Source organism: Miniopterus natalensis, chromosome 10 (assembly GCF_054644295.1).
Source record: "Miniopterus natalensis isolate mMinNat1 chromosome 10, mMinNat1.hap1, whole genome shotgun sequence".
Taxonomy (NCBI): domain Eukaryota; kingdom Metazoa; phylum Chordata; class Mammalia; order Chiroptera; family Miniopteridae; genus Miniopterus; species Miniopterus natalensis.
Genome location: NC_142090.1, coordinates 16,535,076 through 16,553,578, shown reverse-complemented (window position 1 = coordinate 16,553,578; position 18,503 = coordinate 16,535,076). Strand labels below are relative to the sequence as shown.

The 18,503-nt window shown below is 36.6% G+C and overlaps 1 protein-coding gene across 1 annotated transcript in view; it reads left to right on the top strand.

Annotated features, from left to right (window-relative positions):
• Positions 1-18,503, top strand: part of NRF1 (nuclear respiratory factor 1) — a 115,418-nt gene that overhangs the window by 36,446 nt on the left and 60,469 nt on the right. The window contains exons 2-4 of the mRNA XM_087821020.1: positions 3,785-4,016; positions 12,283-12,397; positions 15,427-15,553. Coding sequence (XP_087677146.1) covers positions 3,794-4,016; positions 12,283-12,397; positions 15,427-15,553 — 465 coding nt within the window. The 5' untranslated portion in view covers positions 3,785-3,793. The remainder of the gene's footprint in view (positions 1-3,784; positions 4,017-12,282; positions 12,398-15,426; positions 15,554-18,503) is intronic.

The window sequence follows — 18,503 nt, the reverse complement described above, 5'->3', positions numbered from 1 at the left end:
GTATTGTATCCTGGTTCAAACCTTTGCCTTTGCTTTTTTACAGAGTGTGCTGAATAAAAATGGTTAGAGAGCCTGAAGGATGGGAAGAGGAGAGAGGTAGAAAGATGAGGCACTGGGCAGAAGTGACAGAGCCTGTGAAGCAGACAGCTATTGATTTATGCAGTGAATTGCATTCTGGAGAAAATAATTGAAATCCATTATGCCAAGTGCATAGTGTAGAAATCCCCTTGAAAAGCAGTTAGATGCCATCTAATCCCAAATCATTTAAAAACAATTTTGAAGTACCCAGAATTCTAAAATGCACTAAGCAGTTCATCTCTGTCTAGAAGAACAGTGAAATGGATGGAAAATAGTATTTAATGCTGTCTTTCTTTCATGTATTATGTTTAATTGTGTGATTTAAATAGTGTTAAATTGCATTTTAGATATGTACAAATCTGGGAGGTAAGATATATTCTCTTGAATATTCTGAAACACTCCAAACATAGGATATGGAAGAAATCTCTCTTTAAATTTCTTTTAATTTTGATATAATTTCAGACTTTTTAGAAAAGTTGCAAAAGTAGTATAAAGAACTGCCAATGCCTCCTGGTCGGTGTGGCTCAGTGTTGAGCGTCGACCTGTGATCCAGGAGATCGTGATTCCATTCCCTGTCAGAGCACATGCCCGGGTTTTGGGCTCAATCCCTGTGGCATCCGATCATTGATGTTTCTATCTCTTTCTCCCCCTCTCCCTTCCTCTCTCTGAAATCAATAAAGATATATTTTTTAAAAAAGGGAGAGAACTACCATTACCCAGATTTCCCAAATGTTAATATTTTACCATGTTTTCTTCTTTTCTCTCTATATTAAATACTTATTATTGTACCAGGTACCTGTTCAAAAGCTCCATTTCAAGAAATGAGGATGTGAGTTTGTCTGTAAAATTCCTATGCTGCACAGAACTACAAGGCTGGGAGATTACCTCAGGCAGAAAAGAAAGTATGGAAAGGGGCTTCAAATGATAGCTGATTATTCGATCTTTTTGGATTTGTGGCATTCTTTTTGTAATTTAATTTAATTTAATTTTGAACTACAGAATACTCCCTGAGATAATCAGATAGTTCCAAGGGTAAGAATCACTAGAGTTACAATGATAAGTTATGATATGTATAGTGGTATGAAAGTGAACAGAGATAATTAAAAGTTAGAGCCTCCCCCCCCAAAAAATGAAAACACAGAATATAAAACAAATCAAGGACCTTAGAAAAGTAAAAAGTTGGGCAGCTACATGGAAATAACTGACCTAAAGAAGAAAGACATCAGGACCAAGCTTAAGAAAGCAATTACTCAGAGGAACAAAGGATTTTAGAAATCCTCAGAGAAGGAAAAGGAAAACTTAATAATAATATAGAGTAGAATAAAATTGAGAAAAGGATTTTGCATGAACAGTTATGTTTTTACTTGTAACCACAAAGGTCATATTTCTATATCTATATGGCTGCCTTTTCGTGGGGTAAACTCTAAATATGCATGCATTCTCTTTCATAGAGAGTGTCTTTCGTAGAGCAGAAGTTTTTAATTTTAATGATGGTCAGCTTGTCAATTATTTCTTTTCATGGATTGAACCTTTGGTGTTGTATTTGAAACATCATTGCCATACCCATGGTCATCTAGATTGTCTCCTATGTTATCTTCTGGGAATTTTGTGGTTTACATTTAGGTCTATGATCCATTTTGAGTTACTTTTGTAAGGAGTGTAAAGTCTGTCTAGATTCATTTTTTGGCATGTGGATGTTCAGTTATTCTATTACCATTTGTTAAAGAGACTGTCTTTTGCTCCATTGTATTGCCTTTGCTTCTTTGTCAAAGATCAGTTGACTATATTTATGGAGGTCTGTACCTGTGCACTCTATTCTGTTCCATTGATTCGTTTGTCTGTTCTTTCACCAATACCACACTGCTTTGATTATTGTAGCTTTATAGTAAGTCTTAAAGTCAAGTAGTGTTAGTCTTTCGACTTTGTTCTCCTTCAATATGGTGTTAGCTATCCTGGATCTTTTTCCTCTCCATGTAAACTGTAGAATCAGTTTGTCAATATCCATAAAATAACTTGCTGGGATTTTTATTGGGATTGCATTGAATCTATAGATAAAGTTAGAACATCTTGATAGTATTGAGTCTTCCTACCATGATGTTTACTTCTTTTTTGACTTCTTTATTTTTGTTAATCCTCACTTGAGGATATTTTTTTCTGTTGATTTTTAGAGTGGGAAGGAGGGGTAAGGGAAGGGAGAGAGAGTGGGGGGGGGGAGAGAAACATTAATATGAGAGAGATACATCAGTTGGTTGCTTCCCAGTTGTTTGATTTCCTTGGCTGGGAATCAAACCAGAGATTCCTTCAGACCGTGAGCCAGTGTTCTAACCCCCTCCCTCCCTCCCTCCCTCCCTCCCTCCCTCCCTCCCTCCCTCCCTCCCTTCCCTGCATTAGCTAGGACTTTCAGTACAGTGTTGGAAAGGAGTGATAAGTGGGGATATACTTGCAGTATTCCTGATCTTAGCAGGAAAGCTTCTGTAGTAGCCCTTGTTTATCCAGTTTCTCACTATTATGTATGATTATCTGTAGATATGTTTTAGTTTTTTTTTTTTTTAATCAAGTTGAGGAAGTTTCCCTCTCATCCTAGTTTGCATTTCTTCCGTTTTAAGGTTGAATAATTATCCCATTGTATATATGTATTCACATTTTGTATTACCCATTCATCCATCTGTGGATAGTTGGGTTGCTTCCACCTTTTGGCTGTTATGAGTATTGCTGCTCTGAATATGGGTATGTATAAATAAATAGCCCTTTGAGACTGTTTTCAATGTTTCTGGCTGAGGACCCAGAAATGAAATTACTGGGCCATATGGTAATTCTTTTAAGTTTTTTGAGGAACCAATATGCAAAGTTGGTAAATATACAGGTATGTTTACTGCACTGATGTTTATAGTAACAAAAATTTGGAAGCAGCAGCCTTGCTATGTTGTATCAGTAGGTATGATTGGTTGCATAATTATGGCACATCCATACAATGAAGCAGCTATTTAGAAAGGTCTGATAGATCTATATGTTTTGACATGTCAGATGTCCAGATATTATAATAAGAAAAAAGCAAACTATAGAATAATGTGTAATATGGATCTGTGTTTTTAAAATTATATGTATGCTTCAAAAACTTTTTTTAAGACTTCTTTGTAGTTGTTGGGAGAAGAGGGAACAGATTGTAAGTGCATTAGAAGAGCAAACCTTTATCTTACTACTTTATAAATTACTGCATCATTTTAGGGTTTACAAGAAGCACAGTTTTATAAGCAGAAAACCCAGTTTGAATTATTGCAGTTTGGTGGGGGGGAGTTTAACTCCCATTTGTCTGTGAAATACAAAGAAAATGTTAAATATTTCATTTACTTACTAAGTGTTTTTATGTCTACAATGTCAAATGCCAAGTTACTGGGATCTTTTAAATATCTTTTTGTTGTTATATTTAAATGTCCTTAACTGGTATATGTAGTATCAGGGTGTTGTTTTATTGACCTCAGGTATAAAATTAGCACAGTGAATGGCCATCAAAAAGATTTTATGTAAGGAAAATATTCTACCATTTTTGGGTCATATTTGAATGGTGTTTCCCATTTCCTTTGACTTGGTGGTGGTGAGGTATGTAGCAAAATCAAAGGTTTCCCCTGCTCTTGAGTGAAATATCTCTTAGTGTAAGCATTGTGTTACATTACACACTGAATTCTGTTCTTTGCCTTTTTCCTCACAGTAGATCTTCATGGAGGAACACGGCGTGACCCAAACTGAACACATGGCTACCATAGAAGCCCATGCAGTGGCCCAGCAAGTACAGCAGGTCCATGTCGCCACCTACACTGAACACAGTATGCTGAGTGCTGATGAAGACTCTCCTTCATCTCCAGAGGACACCTCTTATGATGATTCAGACATACTCAACTCCACAGCGGCTGATGAGGTAACAGCCCATCTGGCTGCTGCAGGTAATGCTGTTTGTATTGGAAGCTATTTTTTGCTTAACTATGGTTCCCTGCGTTTCTGGAAGAGCCTAGGATGCAGGCACTCTCACATTTATCTTCATTACACATCTTCACGATTTTGTTTTAAGCCTTGGATTTTCAACTTGTGCCTGTGTTATACTGAGACTTAAGTCCTAGAATCACATACTATTGGTGACATGACTTGGTTTTGTTTTTCCATCCATTCTAACAATCTTTTGACTTTGAACTGAATCATTTAGTCCATTTACATTTAATGTAATCACTGATATATTTAGGTTTAGATTTATCATGTTTACTGTATTCTTTTACTTTATCTCACTTGTTCTGTGTTTGCTTTTCTCATGTTTCCTTTTGGAGTGATTGAAAGTTTTTATTTTTTTCTTGTTAGTTTGGAAGTTATTTATACTTTTTTTTTAAATCCTCATCCCTGGAAATTTTTTTCCATTGCTTTTCAGAGAGAAAGAAAGGGAGAGAGGAGAGAGAGAGAGAAACATCAGTGTGAAAGAGACACATCAATTGGTTGCCTCCCACACACACCCCGACTGCGGCTGGGGATTGAGACTGTAACCGAGGTACTTGCCCTTGGCCAGAATCAAACCTGGGACCCTTCAGTCTGAGCCAGACTGGCTAGGGCAGAAGTTATGTATACCTTGCTATTAGTGGTACTCCTAGAAATTATAATATACATACTTTATACTTTGCTTATGTCAAAGTATTATTAATTGATACTTTTGTCCTCTTTAGGGATAATGCAAGTTTCTTAGAACACTTGAATTAATTTCTTTCTTTTAAATTTTTATTGAATTTATTGGGAGTTTTATTCTGTTCTTTCATTTGGGACATGTTTCTTTGTCTCCTTAGTTGGCAGCCTCCTTGTGTTTGTTTTTATGTATTAGTTAGAGATGCTACATCTCCAAGGCTTGGTAGAGTGGCCTAATGTAATAGTTGTTCTGTAGGGTCCAGTGGCACAGTCTCCCCAATCACCCAAGCTGGTCACTCCAGGTGCATCCCCTTGTGTGGGCTATGTGCATGCTCTTCTTGTAGTTGAGCCTTGATTGCAGTTGGCACATCAGTGGGAGGGATCTACACCCTGGTTGATCAGCTGCAAGACTGGCTGCGACCACTGACCTCCAACCACCATGAAGGATCAGCTGTGCTGGGGCCCACCTCACAGAGCAGGACTTACTTAAATGGGGCTCTGGTGCCCACTGAGTCTACCCCTTGAGTGTGTCACTTATGGAGGTCGTTGGGTGTTCCTGCTTTGGCATGGTCTGAAGCTGTCCACCTCGAGGTGCAGGCCAAAGTCAGCTGCCACCTGTGTTCTGCCCGGAGCCACCTAGCATGAACTACAGAGTGATCTGCAGATGACTGCTACTTGTGCTGGGCTTGGTGGTGCCCAGGTGAGGCCAATCTGTGAACAAGGCTGGTTGCTGCCTAGTGCTGGACTTGCGGCCACTTAGCAAGAGGTACGGGGCATGCTGTAGCCAGATCCTGCTTGTTTGAGAGATTTTAGGAAAATCTGTGAAACACGAGCCAAGACAGGCCATTGTATCGAAAAGCCACTGGAAACAGCTTGGGTGGGCCCAAAAGTTGTGTGGAGTGGAGCCTCCGGGAATCACCAGGGTGGGGCAAACTCTGTGAGCCAGGTTGATGGAGTCTCAGATCTGGCGCCTGCCTGCCGGCTCTGTGGGGGAAGGGCTCAGAGAAGAAACAATGGCCTCTGCCAGCACTCCTGTCTGGGAGAAAGCTGCCCCTCCAGCTCTTGCCCTGATGCCAGCCAGACAGTTTAGTTCCTCCCCGTATATCTCTGGTGCCTTTCAAACTGCTGTCCCAGCGCTGGAGCTCAGAGAGAATGAGTCCAAGTAAGTAAGTCTCTGCAAGGGCCTTTTAAGAGGAACTGCTTGGGACTCCAGCAGCCTTCCAACTCCCTCAGCCTCAATTCCCTGCTGGTTTTTACAGCCAGAAATTATGGGGACTTCTCTTCCTGGCTCTGGAACCTTGGGTTCGGGGGCCTGGTGCTCTCCTCCAGAAGCACCTCTGCAACTGAGTTATCACCCCCAATTTTTATCTGTCACACGTGGGTGTGGGACCAGCCTGTTCTTCCTCTCTGCTGATCCTACCAGTCTTGCTGTGGCATCTTCTTTAATTCCCTAGTTGTAAGACTTCCATTTAAGCCAGGTTTCAGGTGGTTCTGAATGATGGTTATTCTATAGTTTAGTTGTAGTTTCGATGTTGTTGTGGGAGGAGGCAAGTACTGTGTTTACCTATGTTGCCATCTTGCCTGGAACTGCCATTGGTTATATTTGAATGAATACTGGATGCTGTGTTTGGAAGATGATTTTTAGAAGTAATTGGGTAATAACTATATGTATGGTGTCAGATGAGTATGAGACTTATTGGGATGATCATGTAGTTATATAATGTCTAATCACTGGGTTGTATACCTGAAACTAATATAATACTGTCTGTTGACTGTAATTGAAAAGTAAAAAAGAAAAAAGTAATTTGAGGTCTAAAATAATATTGTTATCCTCTAGAGGGGATTTTTGTTTGCTTCTGCCAGATGTCTGAGGGCACTAGCAATCCTGGATCATCTTAATCCAATTTAAGGTTTTAAGATTTTTCTGGGCCACTAACTGACTTAAATCTGAGCCACATTTTGAGCCATTCTCTTTGTTATTTACATGGTATATTCAGCATTATGTGGAATACTCATAAACGACACCTGAGTGGGTCTAATACTGTATTGGTGTAGGAGATACTTAGGAAAAACTGGACGGGAAAGCAGTGGAATAGCCAAAATACATCATCTTAATATGTGCTATATGTAAGGGGAGGAAGACAAGTGTAATAAAGGATAATCTTTTTACTGTCAGTTATTATCTATTGTATATTTCTGGAATGGTGAATTGAAAAATAAGGCCTAGTAACAAAACACATGAAATATTTGTAAAATATATTTTTGAAATTTTAATGCTCCCCAGAAGAGGGCATCCTAACATTGAATCAGGTTGGCTTCTTTCCTAGGAATGAAGATGCTTTTGAGACATAATTTTGCTGTAATACTGTACTGCATTGTCATAGTGTTAAGATTGATTAGGAAAGGACTTTGATCTAATGCTTTTATGTGGCAGATATGGAAACTGAGGCCCAGCTGGTAGAAATGATTTACCGTTTAGTCATTCAACAATTATTGAGGAATTACTTACTGTATACTCTATATTACTATGTATAGATACTATGAATAAATAGGCAAGAGCTTGCTACTAAAGGTGTTTACAGACCAGTGGTGGGGAGAAGGGTATATATAATAAAGTAAAATATTTTCAGAAAGCGCTGAGTGCTCTGAAGAAAATAATGTACTAAGGTAAATGAAGAGGAAAGGGTAGCAGGTAGCTGCTTTTTCTAATCCTATTTCCCTCCCTCCCTCCTTCCACTGCCGTAACCTCTATTCTGAATTAGATCTTTATCCTTCTCTTGCGTTTCTTTTATGTTTTGCTGTATATCAGTAAATAATGTTTAGCATTGTTTTTCATGTTTTAAGTTTTATATGAACGGTGTCACTCTGATATATCATTCTGTAACATGTTTATTTCATTTGGCATTCTTTCTCTGAGGTTTGTTCATGTTGATAATGTGATTATAAGTTTCCATTTTAACTGTTGTTTGGTATTCCATTCATTATCTGGCTGTCTCATATATTGGTAGAATACTAAAGTTGTTTATAATATTTTGAAATTATAGTTGCTGCAAATGAAAGTCATCTTACATGTTTTCTGATGCATATTGTGAGAGTTCCTCTTGGCATTGGTTTTCAAACTCTTCTGACAATATCCCGCAGTAATACATTTTACATTGTGATCTCAAATACACAGATGCACACATAATGAAATAACAATTTTCTAATAAAGTTAATAGGCACCCCCTACTGCAAGTAACACACTGTCTGATATGTTCTAGTCTCTTTCACTTTATTCCACTTTATTAAAAACAAAACAAAACAAAAAACTCACGAGCCACCAAAGGGTAGAAATCCGCAGTTTGAAAAATACTGCTTGAGGGTATATCCAGGAAGGAGAGGGAATTGGAGGGGAAAGATCAGCACATTTGCAATACCTAGTAAATATTCCAAATGTCTTCTCAAATTGTTGCATTAATTTATATTCCCATAACCAGTGTACTAGAGTGCCTGTTGCTTCTCATCATCACCACATTTGGTATTATCAATTGGTTTTCGTTTTTGCCAGTCTGGTGGGTATAAAATAGTATCGTACTGTTGGTTTAATTTGCTTGACTCTGAGCTAGAGGTTTCAGTCAGTGCAGGAAGAAAAGATAGAGCACCATTTCAGATCTTTTTTTTTTTTTTAATATATTTTTATTGATATCAGAGGGAGAGGGAGAGAGAAACATCAATGATGAGAGTCATTGATCTGCTATCTCCTGCCTGCCCCATGCTGGCGATCGAGCCTGCAACCTGGGCATGTGTCCTGTTCAATTCCCCAATTGAGCCGATATCTTCTGGATCATAGGTCAATGCTCAACCACTGAGCCATGCTGGCCAGGCTCATTTCAGATCTTTATTGACTATTCGTTTTCCTTCTTTTGCATATTTCCTGTTCACACCTTTGTCTATTTTCCGACTGGATAGTCTTTTTCATATTGACTTGTAAGAATTATTGATATATTTTTAAATTCTTTTCTCAGTAATATACATTGTAATTATATCTTCTTTCAGTTTTTTCCCCACTCCTTCTCCCGATTTTTTGTTATTTCTTTTTTCTCCTTAAAGGTTTTGATTTATATTATTGTGAAATTTATTAGTCTTTTACCTTTCAGTTTATCTTTTTGGAGTCTTATTTAAGGAATTCTCAACCCTTAGTTTATAAATATTCAATAATTTATTGTAGATGTTGTAAAGTTATTTTTGTGTGTTTTGTTTGTTTGTTTCATTGATGTAAATGTTTTACATTTAGGTCTTTAATCCACCTGGAATTATTTTTGTGTATGGTATGATGGAGGGATCTAGTTTCATTATTTTTTCATATAGGCACTCAGTTGTCTCAGCACCATATTTTTAATAATCTATCCTTTCCCATCTCTATCTTATGACAAAGGAAGTTTTTGTGAACTCTTAATTCAATTGTATTGGTTTATTTGTCTTAATGACTATAGTTTTATATTAACTATTGATATTTAGTAGGATGTTATTCCCCTACACTAAGCTCCTTCATCCCCTTCTTCAGATCTTCGAAATTGGTCTGGATCTTCTTGGTCTTTGGTACTTCCATTTAAATTTTAGGATCAGCCCGGCCCAGCATGGCTCAGCGGTTGAGCGTCTACCTAGGATCCAGGCGATCAGGGTTCAATTCCTGTTCAGGACACATGCCTGGGTTGTGGGCTTGATCAATGACTCTCTCATCATTGATGTTTCTACCTCTCTCTCTCCCTCTCCTTTCCTCTCTCTGAATAGTCAATAAAGATATATTTTTAATAAATAAATAAATAAATTAATTAATTAATTAATTTTAGGATCAGTTTATCAAGCTCCACAAAAACCCATATTGGGATTTTTATTTGAATTACATTGGATTTACAAATTAATTAATTTAATTAAGCAGCTTTATTCATAATAGCCTAAAACTGGAAATAGCCTAAGTGCCCATCAGTAGGATAATGGATATAGTGGTTTGTTCATACTCTGGACTATTACTGAGCAATAAAAAGGAACAAACTGCTGATATATATAACAACATGGACGGATCTCAAAACATTATACTAAGTGAAAGAAACCTTACACAAAGAAGTACATACTGTACTATTCCATTTATTTGAAACTCTAGAATAGGCAAAACTAATGTAGGGTTTTTAAAAAGTCAGAATTGTGGGTACCTTTGGGAGGTCAGATGGGAACTGACTGGGAAGGGGCATTAGAGAAGTTTCTGTAGTGATGGTATTGTATGTTCTGATTAGGGGATTAGGTTTCATAGTCATATACATTTTTCAAAATTTATTGACTGTACACTTAAGATTTGTAAATTCATTATATGTAAATTTTATCTCAAAAGAAAAAAATGTAAACAAATATTAAATTCTACCTAATGATATTCCTACTGAAGTATATCATCAAGATTATTTTTAAGAGTTATTTTACTGGGAATTTTAAGAACTAATATTAAGTTCTTGGTTTATTTCTAGTTCAGGCAGTGTGGAAAGGTATGCAATTGTGAAGTATTATGTTATTGGTTATTAATCCATAAAGGAAACTTAGACTGTAGTCATAAGTACAAACCCAGTGTAGTTTTTATTTTCTGCATGTTATTGGGAGAATAAAGTTTCGTGGCAAGCACATGGCCTCCCTGATTTCATGATGCCTTTATTTGGATCAGTATTAGCCCTTAATTTTGTTGAAATATTTTTCCCTTTTCCTCTTGAAAAATAAGTTCCAAAATATAGTTTGTTATATCTTCCATTATTAAAAAGTTTGTTCCTTTTTTACTCTAGGCAGTTCACACAAGGCAAAAATAGCAAACAGTTTTAGTGTGTTGTATAATTTTGGTGTATATCAAACTAATTTTTATAAGTTTTCATCCTAAACCTCAGTTCATGTAATTAATAATTTACCAATTTTATTTATGACCTTGTTGTGATTATTTTAGTAATAAAAGCTCATGGAAAAGGATCCTTTAAGCTAATGACTAGACCTACTTTAATTTTCCTACAGTACTGTACCATAGTAGTAAAAGATATTAATATTATATTGATAAATCAACCCTTTAAAAGGAATACATTTTAGGATGTCTTTTTTTTTTTTTTAAGTTTTTTTTTTTTTTTTTTTTTTTTAATCTTCACACAAGGATATGTTCATTGATTTTTAAAGAGAAAGGAAGGAAGAGAGAGAGCAAAAAAGAGAGAAACATCCATGTGAAAGAGAAACATCTATTGGTTGCCTCCTGTACGTGTCCTAAGCAGAATCAAACGTGCAACCGTTTTGTTGTACGGAGTGATGCTCCAATGCACAGAGCTACTCAGCCGGGTGGAGGATGTCATCATTTTGATGTGAATCATGTAAATGTTGATCATATGCACTGTTTTTTATACATTTAGTGTTTCAGGAGAGTCACTTTAATTGCCTTTTTGCCCACGCATATTATGTAGTCTATTTCCTATTGTTTTTAAAAATGACATTTAAAAAATAGTTTATGTAGAGAAACATTAGTGGGTCTTAATTGTACCCCCATCTGTATTTATGCGTATTAGTTCAACTGCTTTCCTAGTTGCACATGCATATAAAAGTGTATTTGTAAACTGTGTGGGAACTAAAAATTAGAAATAAAACCACTTTATTTAAAAAAAAAAGACATATAAATGACCAGCAAGTATATGAAATATGTTCAACGTCACTAATCATCAGGGAAATGCAAATCAAACAACGTGTAGAGTGGCTCAAGATTTTCAGGGAGGCTTATTGTAATTGAGCCTAAATTAAATATATATAACATATATTGCTAGTATAAATGTGAAGGTTTAAACTTAATTTTTATTTAAGCCTTTGACTGGATTCACAAATAAGGATAAAGGTGAATGGATCATTTGTTTAAAAAAAAAAAAAAATAGGAATGTCTTTTATATGTTGAGATTTCATGAATCAGAGACTCCAATAGCTCCTGATGGCCTACCTTTATTTTAGTCATTAGTTCCAGGGCAGAGCAGACCAATTTTTATTAACATTTTTTTCCCTAGAGTGGGACAGGTTTCATCTCTTTCCCCCCAGGATGTTTTCATCATTTTGACTATGTGGTCAACAACTCCATTTGGAGCACAATTTTCTGATATACAAGAAAAAGTTTTCTAATTCAGTTGATACTTGTCCAGATACTCCTCTTATAGGTGTTGCTGCTGCTGTTGTTGGAATTCCAAGTATGAGTGATTACCTCTGACTTTCTTAACTTGGCCCATGTCTTGGGGTAATGGAAAGAGGGGCACAGGGATGGAAGTGAAATTTGAAATCTGTAATTTTTTGGGTTTTTTTGGCAAGCTTCCTCACAATGCTGCAATTTTATGTAGCATCTCTGAGAAAACATGATTCATGTTGAACAATAGTGAAATATATTGATAACATCAGGAACATTTTATATATATTGATAACATAGTAGGAAATAAGTGCTACCTTTTTTGTAGCTTTAATTGTGTTCTGTCTTGTACAGCTAACAGGCTCTGCATAATCTCAGCACATACATTATTATTTCAGGCCCTGTGGGAATGGCTGCTGCTGCTGCTGTGGCAACAGGAAAGAAACGGAAACGGCCTCATGTGTTTGAGTCTAATCCATCTATCCGGAAGAGACAGCAAACACGTTTGCTTCGGTGAGGGCATTTTTTTTTAACCATATTGTTACTATTTCTCAAATACTTCATGGTGTGGATGACATAGTTAGAACATACATTATTAGGTTCACCAAAGATACCAAGTTAGATCCCTTGATGACAGAATTAGACTTTAAAGTACTCTTACAAAACTAAGTAAATGCAACTAGAAATATGATTAACAGATGTATAATATCACATTAATTAATCCAGAAAATCTGTATGCCTGCTATGTTGCAGGCATTATTCTAGGCCTTGGGAATATAATAGTAAACAAAACAAATTCCATTAAAGAGCTTATATTCTAATAAAGGGAAAAAGAAAATAAATATGTCAGATGATGATAAGTACTATGAAAGAAAATTAAGTGGAAAAGGAAAAATAAAGGTTAGAGGATTAGGGGGAATATAGTAGCTTCTCTTTTTTTATAGGGATGATCTGGGAAATGCTCTTTGATCAGACAACCTTTGAACAGAGACCTGAAATAAGTGAACAGGCAAACGTGTTGATGTCTAGGGGGAAGAGCTTTTCCCTAGGGAAATGAGGAATAGCAAGAGGAAAGGTTCTGAAGTGGGAAGAAACCTGGTAGTCATGTTTGAGGAATAACTAAAGAGAAAGTGAGAGAAGATATGGTCAGTAGTAGTGGAGATTCATATCATGAGGTCTTTTGGTCCAATATAGGAGCTTTGATTCTTGCTCTGAGTGAGGTGGGAAGTTAATGAAGGCTTCTGACCAAAGCAATGATATGATCTGACTTAACTTTTTGTTTTTGTTAATCCTCACCTGAGGATTTTTTTTTTTTCCCATTGATTTTTAGAGTGAGTGGAAAAGAGGGGAGAGAGAGAAACATCGATGTGAGAGAATCGCATCAATTGGTTGCCTCCTACAGCACCCCAACTAGAGCCGGCGATCAAACCTGCAACCCGGGTACATGCCCTTGACCAGGAATTGAACCCATGACCCTGTGGTCCATGGGCCAATGCTCTAACCACTGAGCCAAACTGGACAGGGCCTGGCTTATGTTTTAAAAGGATCACTTAGGCTACTGTATTGACAATAGCCTCTGGGAGTGTAAGAATGGAAACAGGGAAACCATGTAGGAGGTTAAGGTAGTAATCCACCCAGGAATGATAGTACCTTTAAACCAGTGTAGCAGCAGCAAACATAGTAAGAGGTAGTCAGGTTCTAGTTGTATTTCAAAGTCAGCTCCAGCATAATTCAGTGATGGATTGGATGTGGAATGTGAGAGGGAAAAAAGGACTGAAGGGTGACCTCAAGGTTTTTGGTCTGATTACTGAAAAGATTGACATGACACTTACTAGGAACAGGTATGGGATTGAGGGCAGAATCAGAAATTTGGTTTTAGTTAGATGTATGATACCTTTTAACCATTAAATAGAGATACAAAAGAAGCAGTTAGATATATGAGTCTGGAATTCAAAAGAAAGCTCTTAGCCCTGGCTGCTGTGGCTCAGTTGGTTGGATGTCATCCTGTGCACCTAAAGGTTGCTGGTTCGATTCCCGGTCAGGGCACATGCCCGGGTTGCAGGCTCAGTCCCCAATAGGGGGCGTGCAGGAGGCAGCTGATTGATGTTCCACTCTCACACTGATGCTTCTCTCTCTTTTCCCCTGTCCTTTCCTCTCTCAAAAAGTCAATTAAAGAAAATTTTTTAAAAAAAGATCTTAGCTGAAGGTATAAGCTATATAGGTAGTATTTAAAACTATGAGACTGGAAGAGATCACCTAGGAAATGAGTGTGCACTTAGGCTTGAAACAGTCTACCTTTTAGAGGTTGGAGAGAGGAAAAGAACTAGAAAGGGCGTCTAAAGCAACCAGTGCATGAGGAGGAAAACCAAGAGAGTGGTAGCCTAGAAACCAAGTGCAAAAAGGATTTCAAGAAAGAGGAGGGCATGTGATCAGCTCTTGTCGAATGCTGCTGACAGGTTGAGTAAGATGCAAATTGACCTTCAGATTTAGCTACATGGAGGTCATGATTGAACTTGACAAGGACATTTTCAGAAGAGTGGTAAAGACAAAAGGGCTGGAGTGTCTTCAAGAGAGAATGGAAAGAGACGGATGAGAGACAGTGAACATAATATAGACCGTTCCTTCAAGGGATGCTGCCAAATTTCTTGTTTGGTACATTGTCTTTTGCTCATTTTTATTTCTTCTGAAGAGTTTATAGGTAGCAAAGAAAGATTAGTATGTAGATGGTACTTGGAGGACTTAATATTTTGATAGGTTGCATAACATGTATTCATATATGATAAATTTATAAAACATTGTAGAAGTTTTTTCTCGTATTTTAAATACTGTATCCAAGTTTTCTAATGTTTATTGGAATGTTGATTCCAAATGGAGTGCCAGCCCATGTGAATGATATGTGATAAAAGCTAGAAAATACAGTCTAGATTAAGAACATACGAAGATTATAAGAAACTAAAGGAAAAACTTGAAAAGTACTTAATAGTTTTCAGCAAACAGAGAGGCTATATACCATTAGATGGGCAGTTCTTTTCATTTGCTTTAATGATAGTATAGGCAGGAGGAATTAGAATGTATTATTTATAGAAGTATATTTGCTATAGGGGACATAGACACAACAGCACATGCTTTTGGAGAAAGATGGAAAACTTTATTTTAGATATGTTGGCTTCACTTCATTTGAATTGACATGACTCACCAGCCCCTTAAGAGGGTCTACTAACGTATCTAATCAGAATAAATTGTCTCAAGTCAAAGTAAATTTTGTGTCTGTCAGACGCTGTAATTTCTTTCTCTTTTTTTATTGATTTTAGAGAGAAAGGAAGGGAGAGAGAGAAACATCAGTGAGAGAGAAACATCCATCAAATGCCTCCTGCACCCCCTCTACTGGGGATCGAGCCCAAAACCCAGGCACGTGTCCTGACTGGGAATTGAACCAGTGACCTCTTGGAGCATGGGATGACACTCAATCCACTGAGCCACACTGACTGGGCAGTTTTTCTCTTTTTATTCTGATTTTATTCTCTTTTCATTCTTTGATTCAGGAAACTTCGAGCCACATTAGATGAATATACTACTCGAGTGGGACAGCAAGCTATTGTCCTCTGTATCTCACCCTCTAAACCCAACCCGGTCTTTAAAGTATTTGGTGCAGCACCTTTGGAGAACGTGGTAAGAGAACTGAGCGGTGTTCTCAGATACCCTTTGCTTTCTGTGGGTTGTTGTTCACATTCTTGTGATCTTCTATGTAGCATAATAGTTATTACTTCTGTCCTCTCAACAAGGATGGAAGTGGGGAGTGGGTTTTTCAAACTACTTTATGCAAATCAAAATAAAAAGGATCATATCTGTTTCTACTTCCTATAACAAGGTATTTTACCTCACCAGAAGCAATGGGGGGGAAATGGTGTTGTGTTTGTTAAGAAACGAATGTGGGATTTTGTAAGAATGGCTGATTTATGTCAGAAACAAAATGGTAGATTATTCCAAGGAGCAAAGTTCATGAGGCAAACCTGGGAGAATTTTATTTATCGCTGATATTCGAGTGTATATTTAAAATCTCTTACATTTATTCAAAGATTTGACTTAACACTGCTTCGATTTGAAATATAGTTAGAAAAAAAAAAGAAATATAGTTAGATATTTTGTTCGTATACCTATCCATAGGTAACTTTATAAAAATATTATTTACTTATATTATGTGAACTACTTTTTCTCTGGCTGAAATAACTTTGAATCATTAGTAGAATAATAATGATCTGTCCAAATTTAAATTGAATTTTGTTTTTATTAGGATAAAATTTATTACCTCAAAATGACATTTATTTATTTCCTCCCATATTGAATGTAGACATTTCAAGTATTCAGAATTAGAAATCACTTGAGAGTTTATTAGTTGTATTGTTTGTTTGTTTTTTTCACACACACAGATGCTGTGGCTCTTCCTTAATGTTTTTGAGTTTTGTTTTGAGGCTTCCCCAAAATTCCTGAGGCCCTAGAATAGGAAGCATATTTTAGGGCCTTTCCTTAGAGGAGTATGGTAGAAAGCTTCTAGTTCACAGTGGTGCCTGAGAAGCAGTCCTTAGTATCATATTGTTGATAGACATAAGAAGCAGAATATTTCTTCCAGAGCACTAAAGAGGAGAAAAAAAAAACCAAGGCTATATACAAAAGATAGAAAACAAGGGAACGAATTCAAAACAAAACAAAACACAAAGTATAGAACAAAGTAATATAAGTGAAACTAATTAATTCTGTTACAAACCATAAATATAAATGGGTTAAACTTCCTTGTTAAAGACAAAGATTTTCTTTCAGATTGGAATGACAACCCAAATAAAAACTCAACTCTATTTAATTTATGTGACATACTTACAGTTACAAACGTTCATAGTAGCTACAAATGATAACATCAAGAAAGTGAAAAGAATCCACAGAATGGGAGAAAATATTTGCAAATCATATATCTGATAAAGAGCTTATATCCAGAATATGTAAAGAACTCTCATAACCCAACAATAAAAAGATAAAATAACCCACTTTTAAAATGGCAAAGAATCTGAGTAGATATTTCTCCAAAGAAGATATAGAAATGGTCTGCAAGCCCATGAGCACTAATAATGAATAATCATTAGTCTGTAGGGAAATCAAAATCAAAACCATAATGAGATACCACTTCACCCATTCAGATGACTATGGTAAAAAATATGGACAGTAATAACTGTTGGTAAGGATGTAGAGAAATTGGAACCCTCCGAGGTACATTGCTGTTGAGACTGTAGAGTGATGTAGCTACTTTGGGAAACAGTTTGGCAATTTCTGAAAATGTTAAAAGTAGAATTACCATATGACCCAGCAATTCTGCTCTGAGGTTTACACAAGAGAATTGAAAATAAAACTTATACACATAGCAGCAAAGCTTATATACAATATTTATAGTTGTGAGTATGCAAAACAGAGTTTATTCTTGTATCATTGTTTATTATTGTATTATTTTCCATATGAACAACTGTAAACCTACTTTTGCTCCACCCTGTAATAGCCCCCAAAGATATCTAGTTCCAATCCCTAGAACCTTTGAGTGTTGCCTTATATGGCAAAGAAGACTTTGCAGGTATGATTAAGGATCTTGAGATGGGGAGGTTGCCCTGAATTATCCAGGTAGGCCCTAAACCTATCATAATGTATTTATAAGAGGGAGAAAAAGGGAGATCGATATAGATGTAGGAGATGTGTTGGTAGAAACAAGAGGTTGGATGCAAGGAAGGGGTCAGGAGCCAAAGAATATAGGCTAGACAGAAGCTAGACAAGACAAGAAAATGGATTCTTTCCTAGAGCTTCCAGGACCAGCCCTACCAACAACCTTGATTTTAGCCCAGTGAAATTAAGAGAATGAATTGGAAACTTATATGTATGGTATGTGAATTCTATTTCAATAAACCTGTTAGAAATGTTAAAAGTAAAAGGATATGTCAGACAAAGGCCGACAAAAATAAATCATGGATCACAGTGTTAGTATCAGGCAAAGCCAAATTCTCAAGACATAAGAGTATTAGCAGAGAACCAGAGGTCATTTAGTATTGATAAGCAGTATAAATTTATAATGAACCTTTTATGCCTCAAGTAACATTAAAGGAAAGCACATACATCAAAAAGTTAGAAATGTAAGAAAAAAAACCACCACAATGGTGATAGTAGATTTTAATATCTTTGTCAGGTCAAGGAAGAAAAATATAAATTAGAACATAGAGATCTGAATAATAGAACTAATAAGGTTAATATAAAAGAGATATATTAGCATTAATACCTTACAAAGGGAGAATATACCATATTTGAAAAACTACTTTAATGGATATGGATTATAAGAATCGACCATATGGCCCTGGTCAGCGTGGCTCAGTTGGGCATTGTCTGGTGCACCGAAAAGTTGCAAGTTCAATTCCTGGTCAGGTCACATGCCTGGGTTGCAGACTTGATCCCTGGTAGGGGGCTTGCAGGAGGCAGCCAATTGATGTTTTACTCTCACATTGATGTTTCTCTCCCTCTCCCCTTCTCTGTCTAAAAATCAATTTATGTGCGTGTGTGTGTGTGTGTGTGTATATACACACACACACACACATAC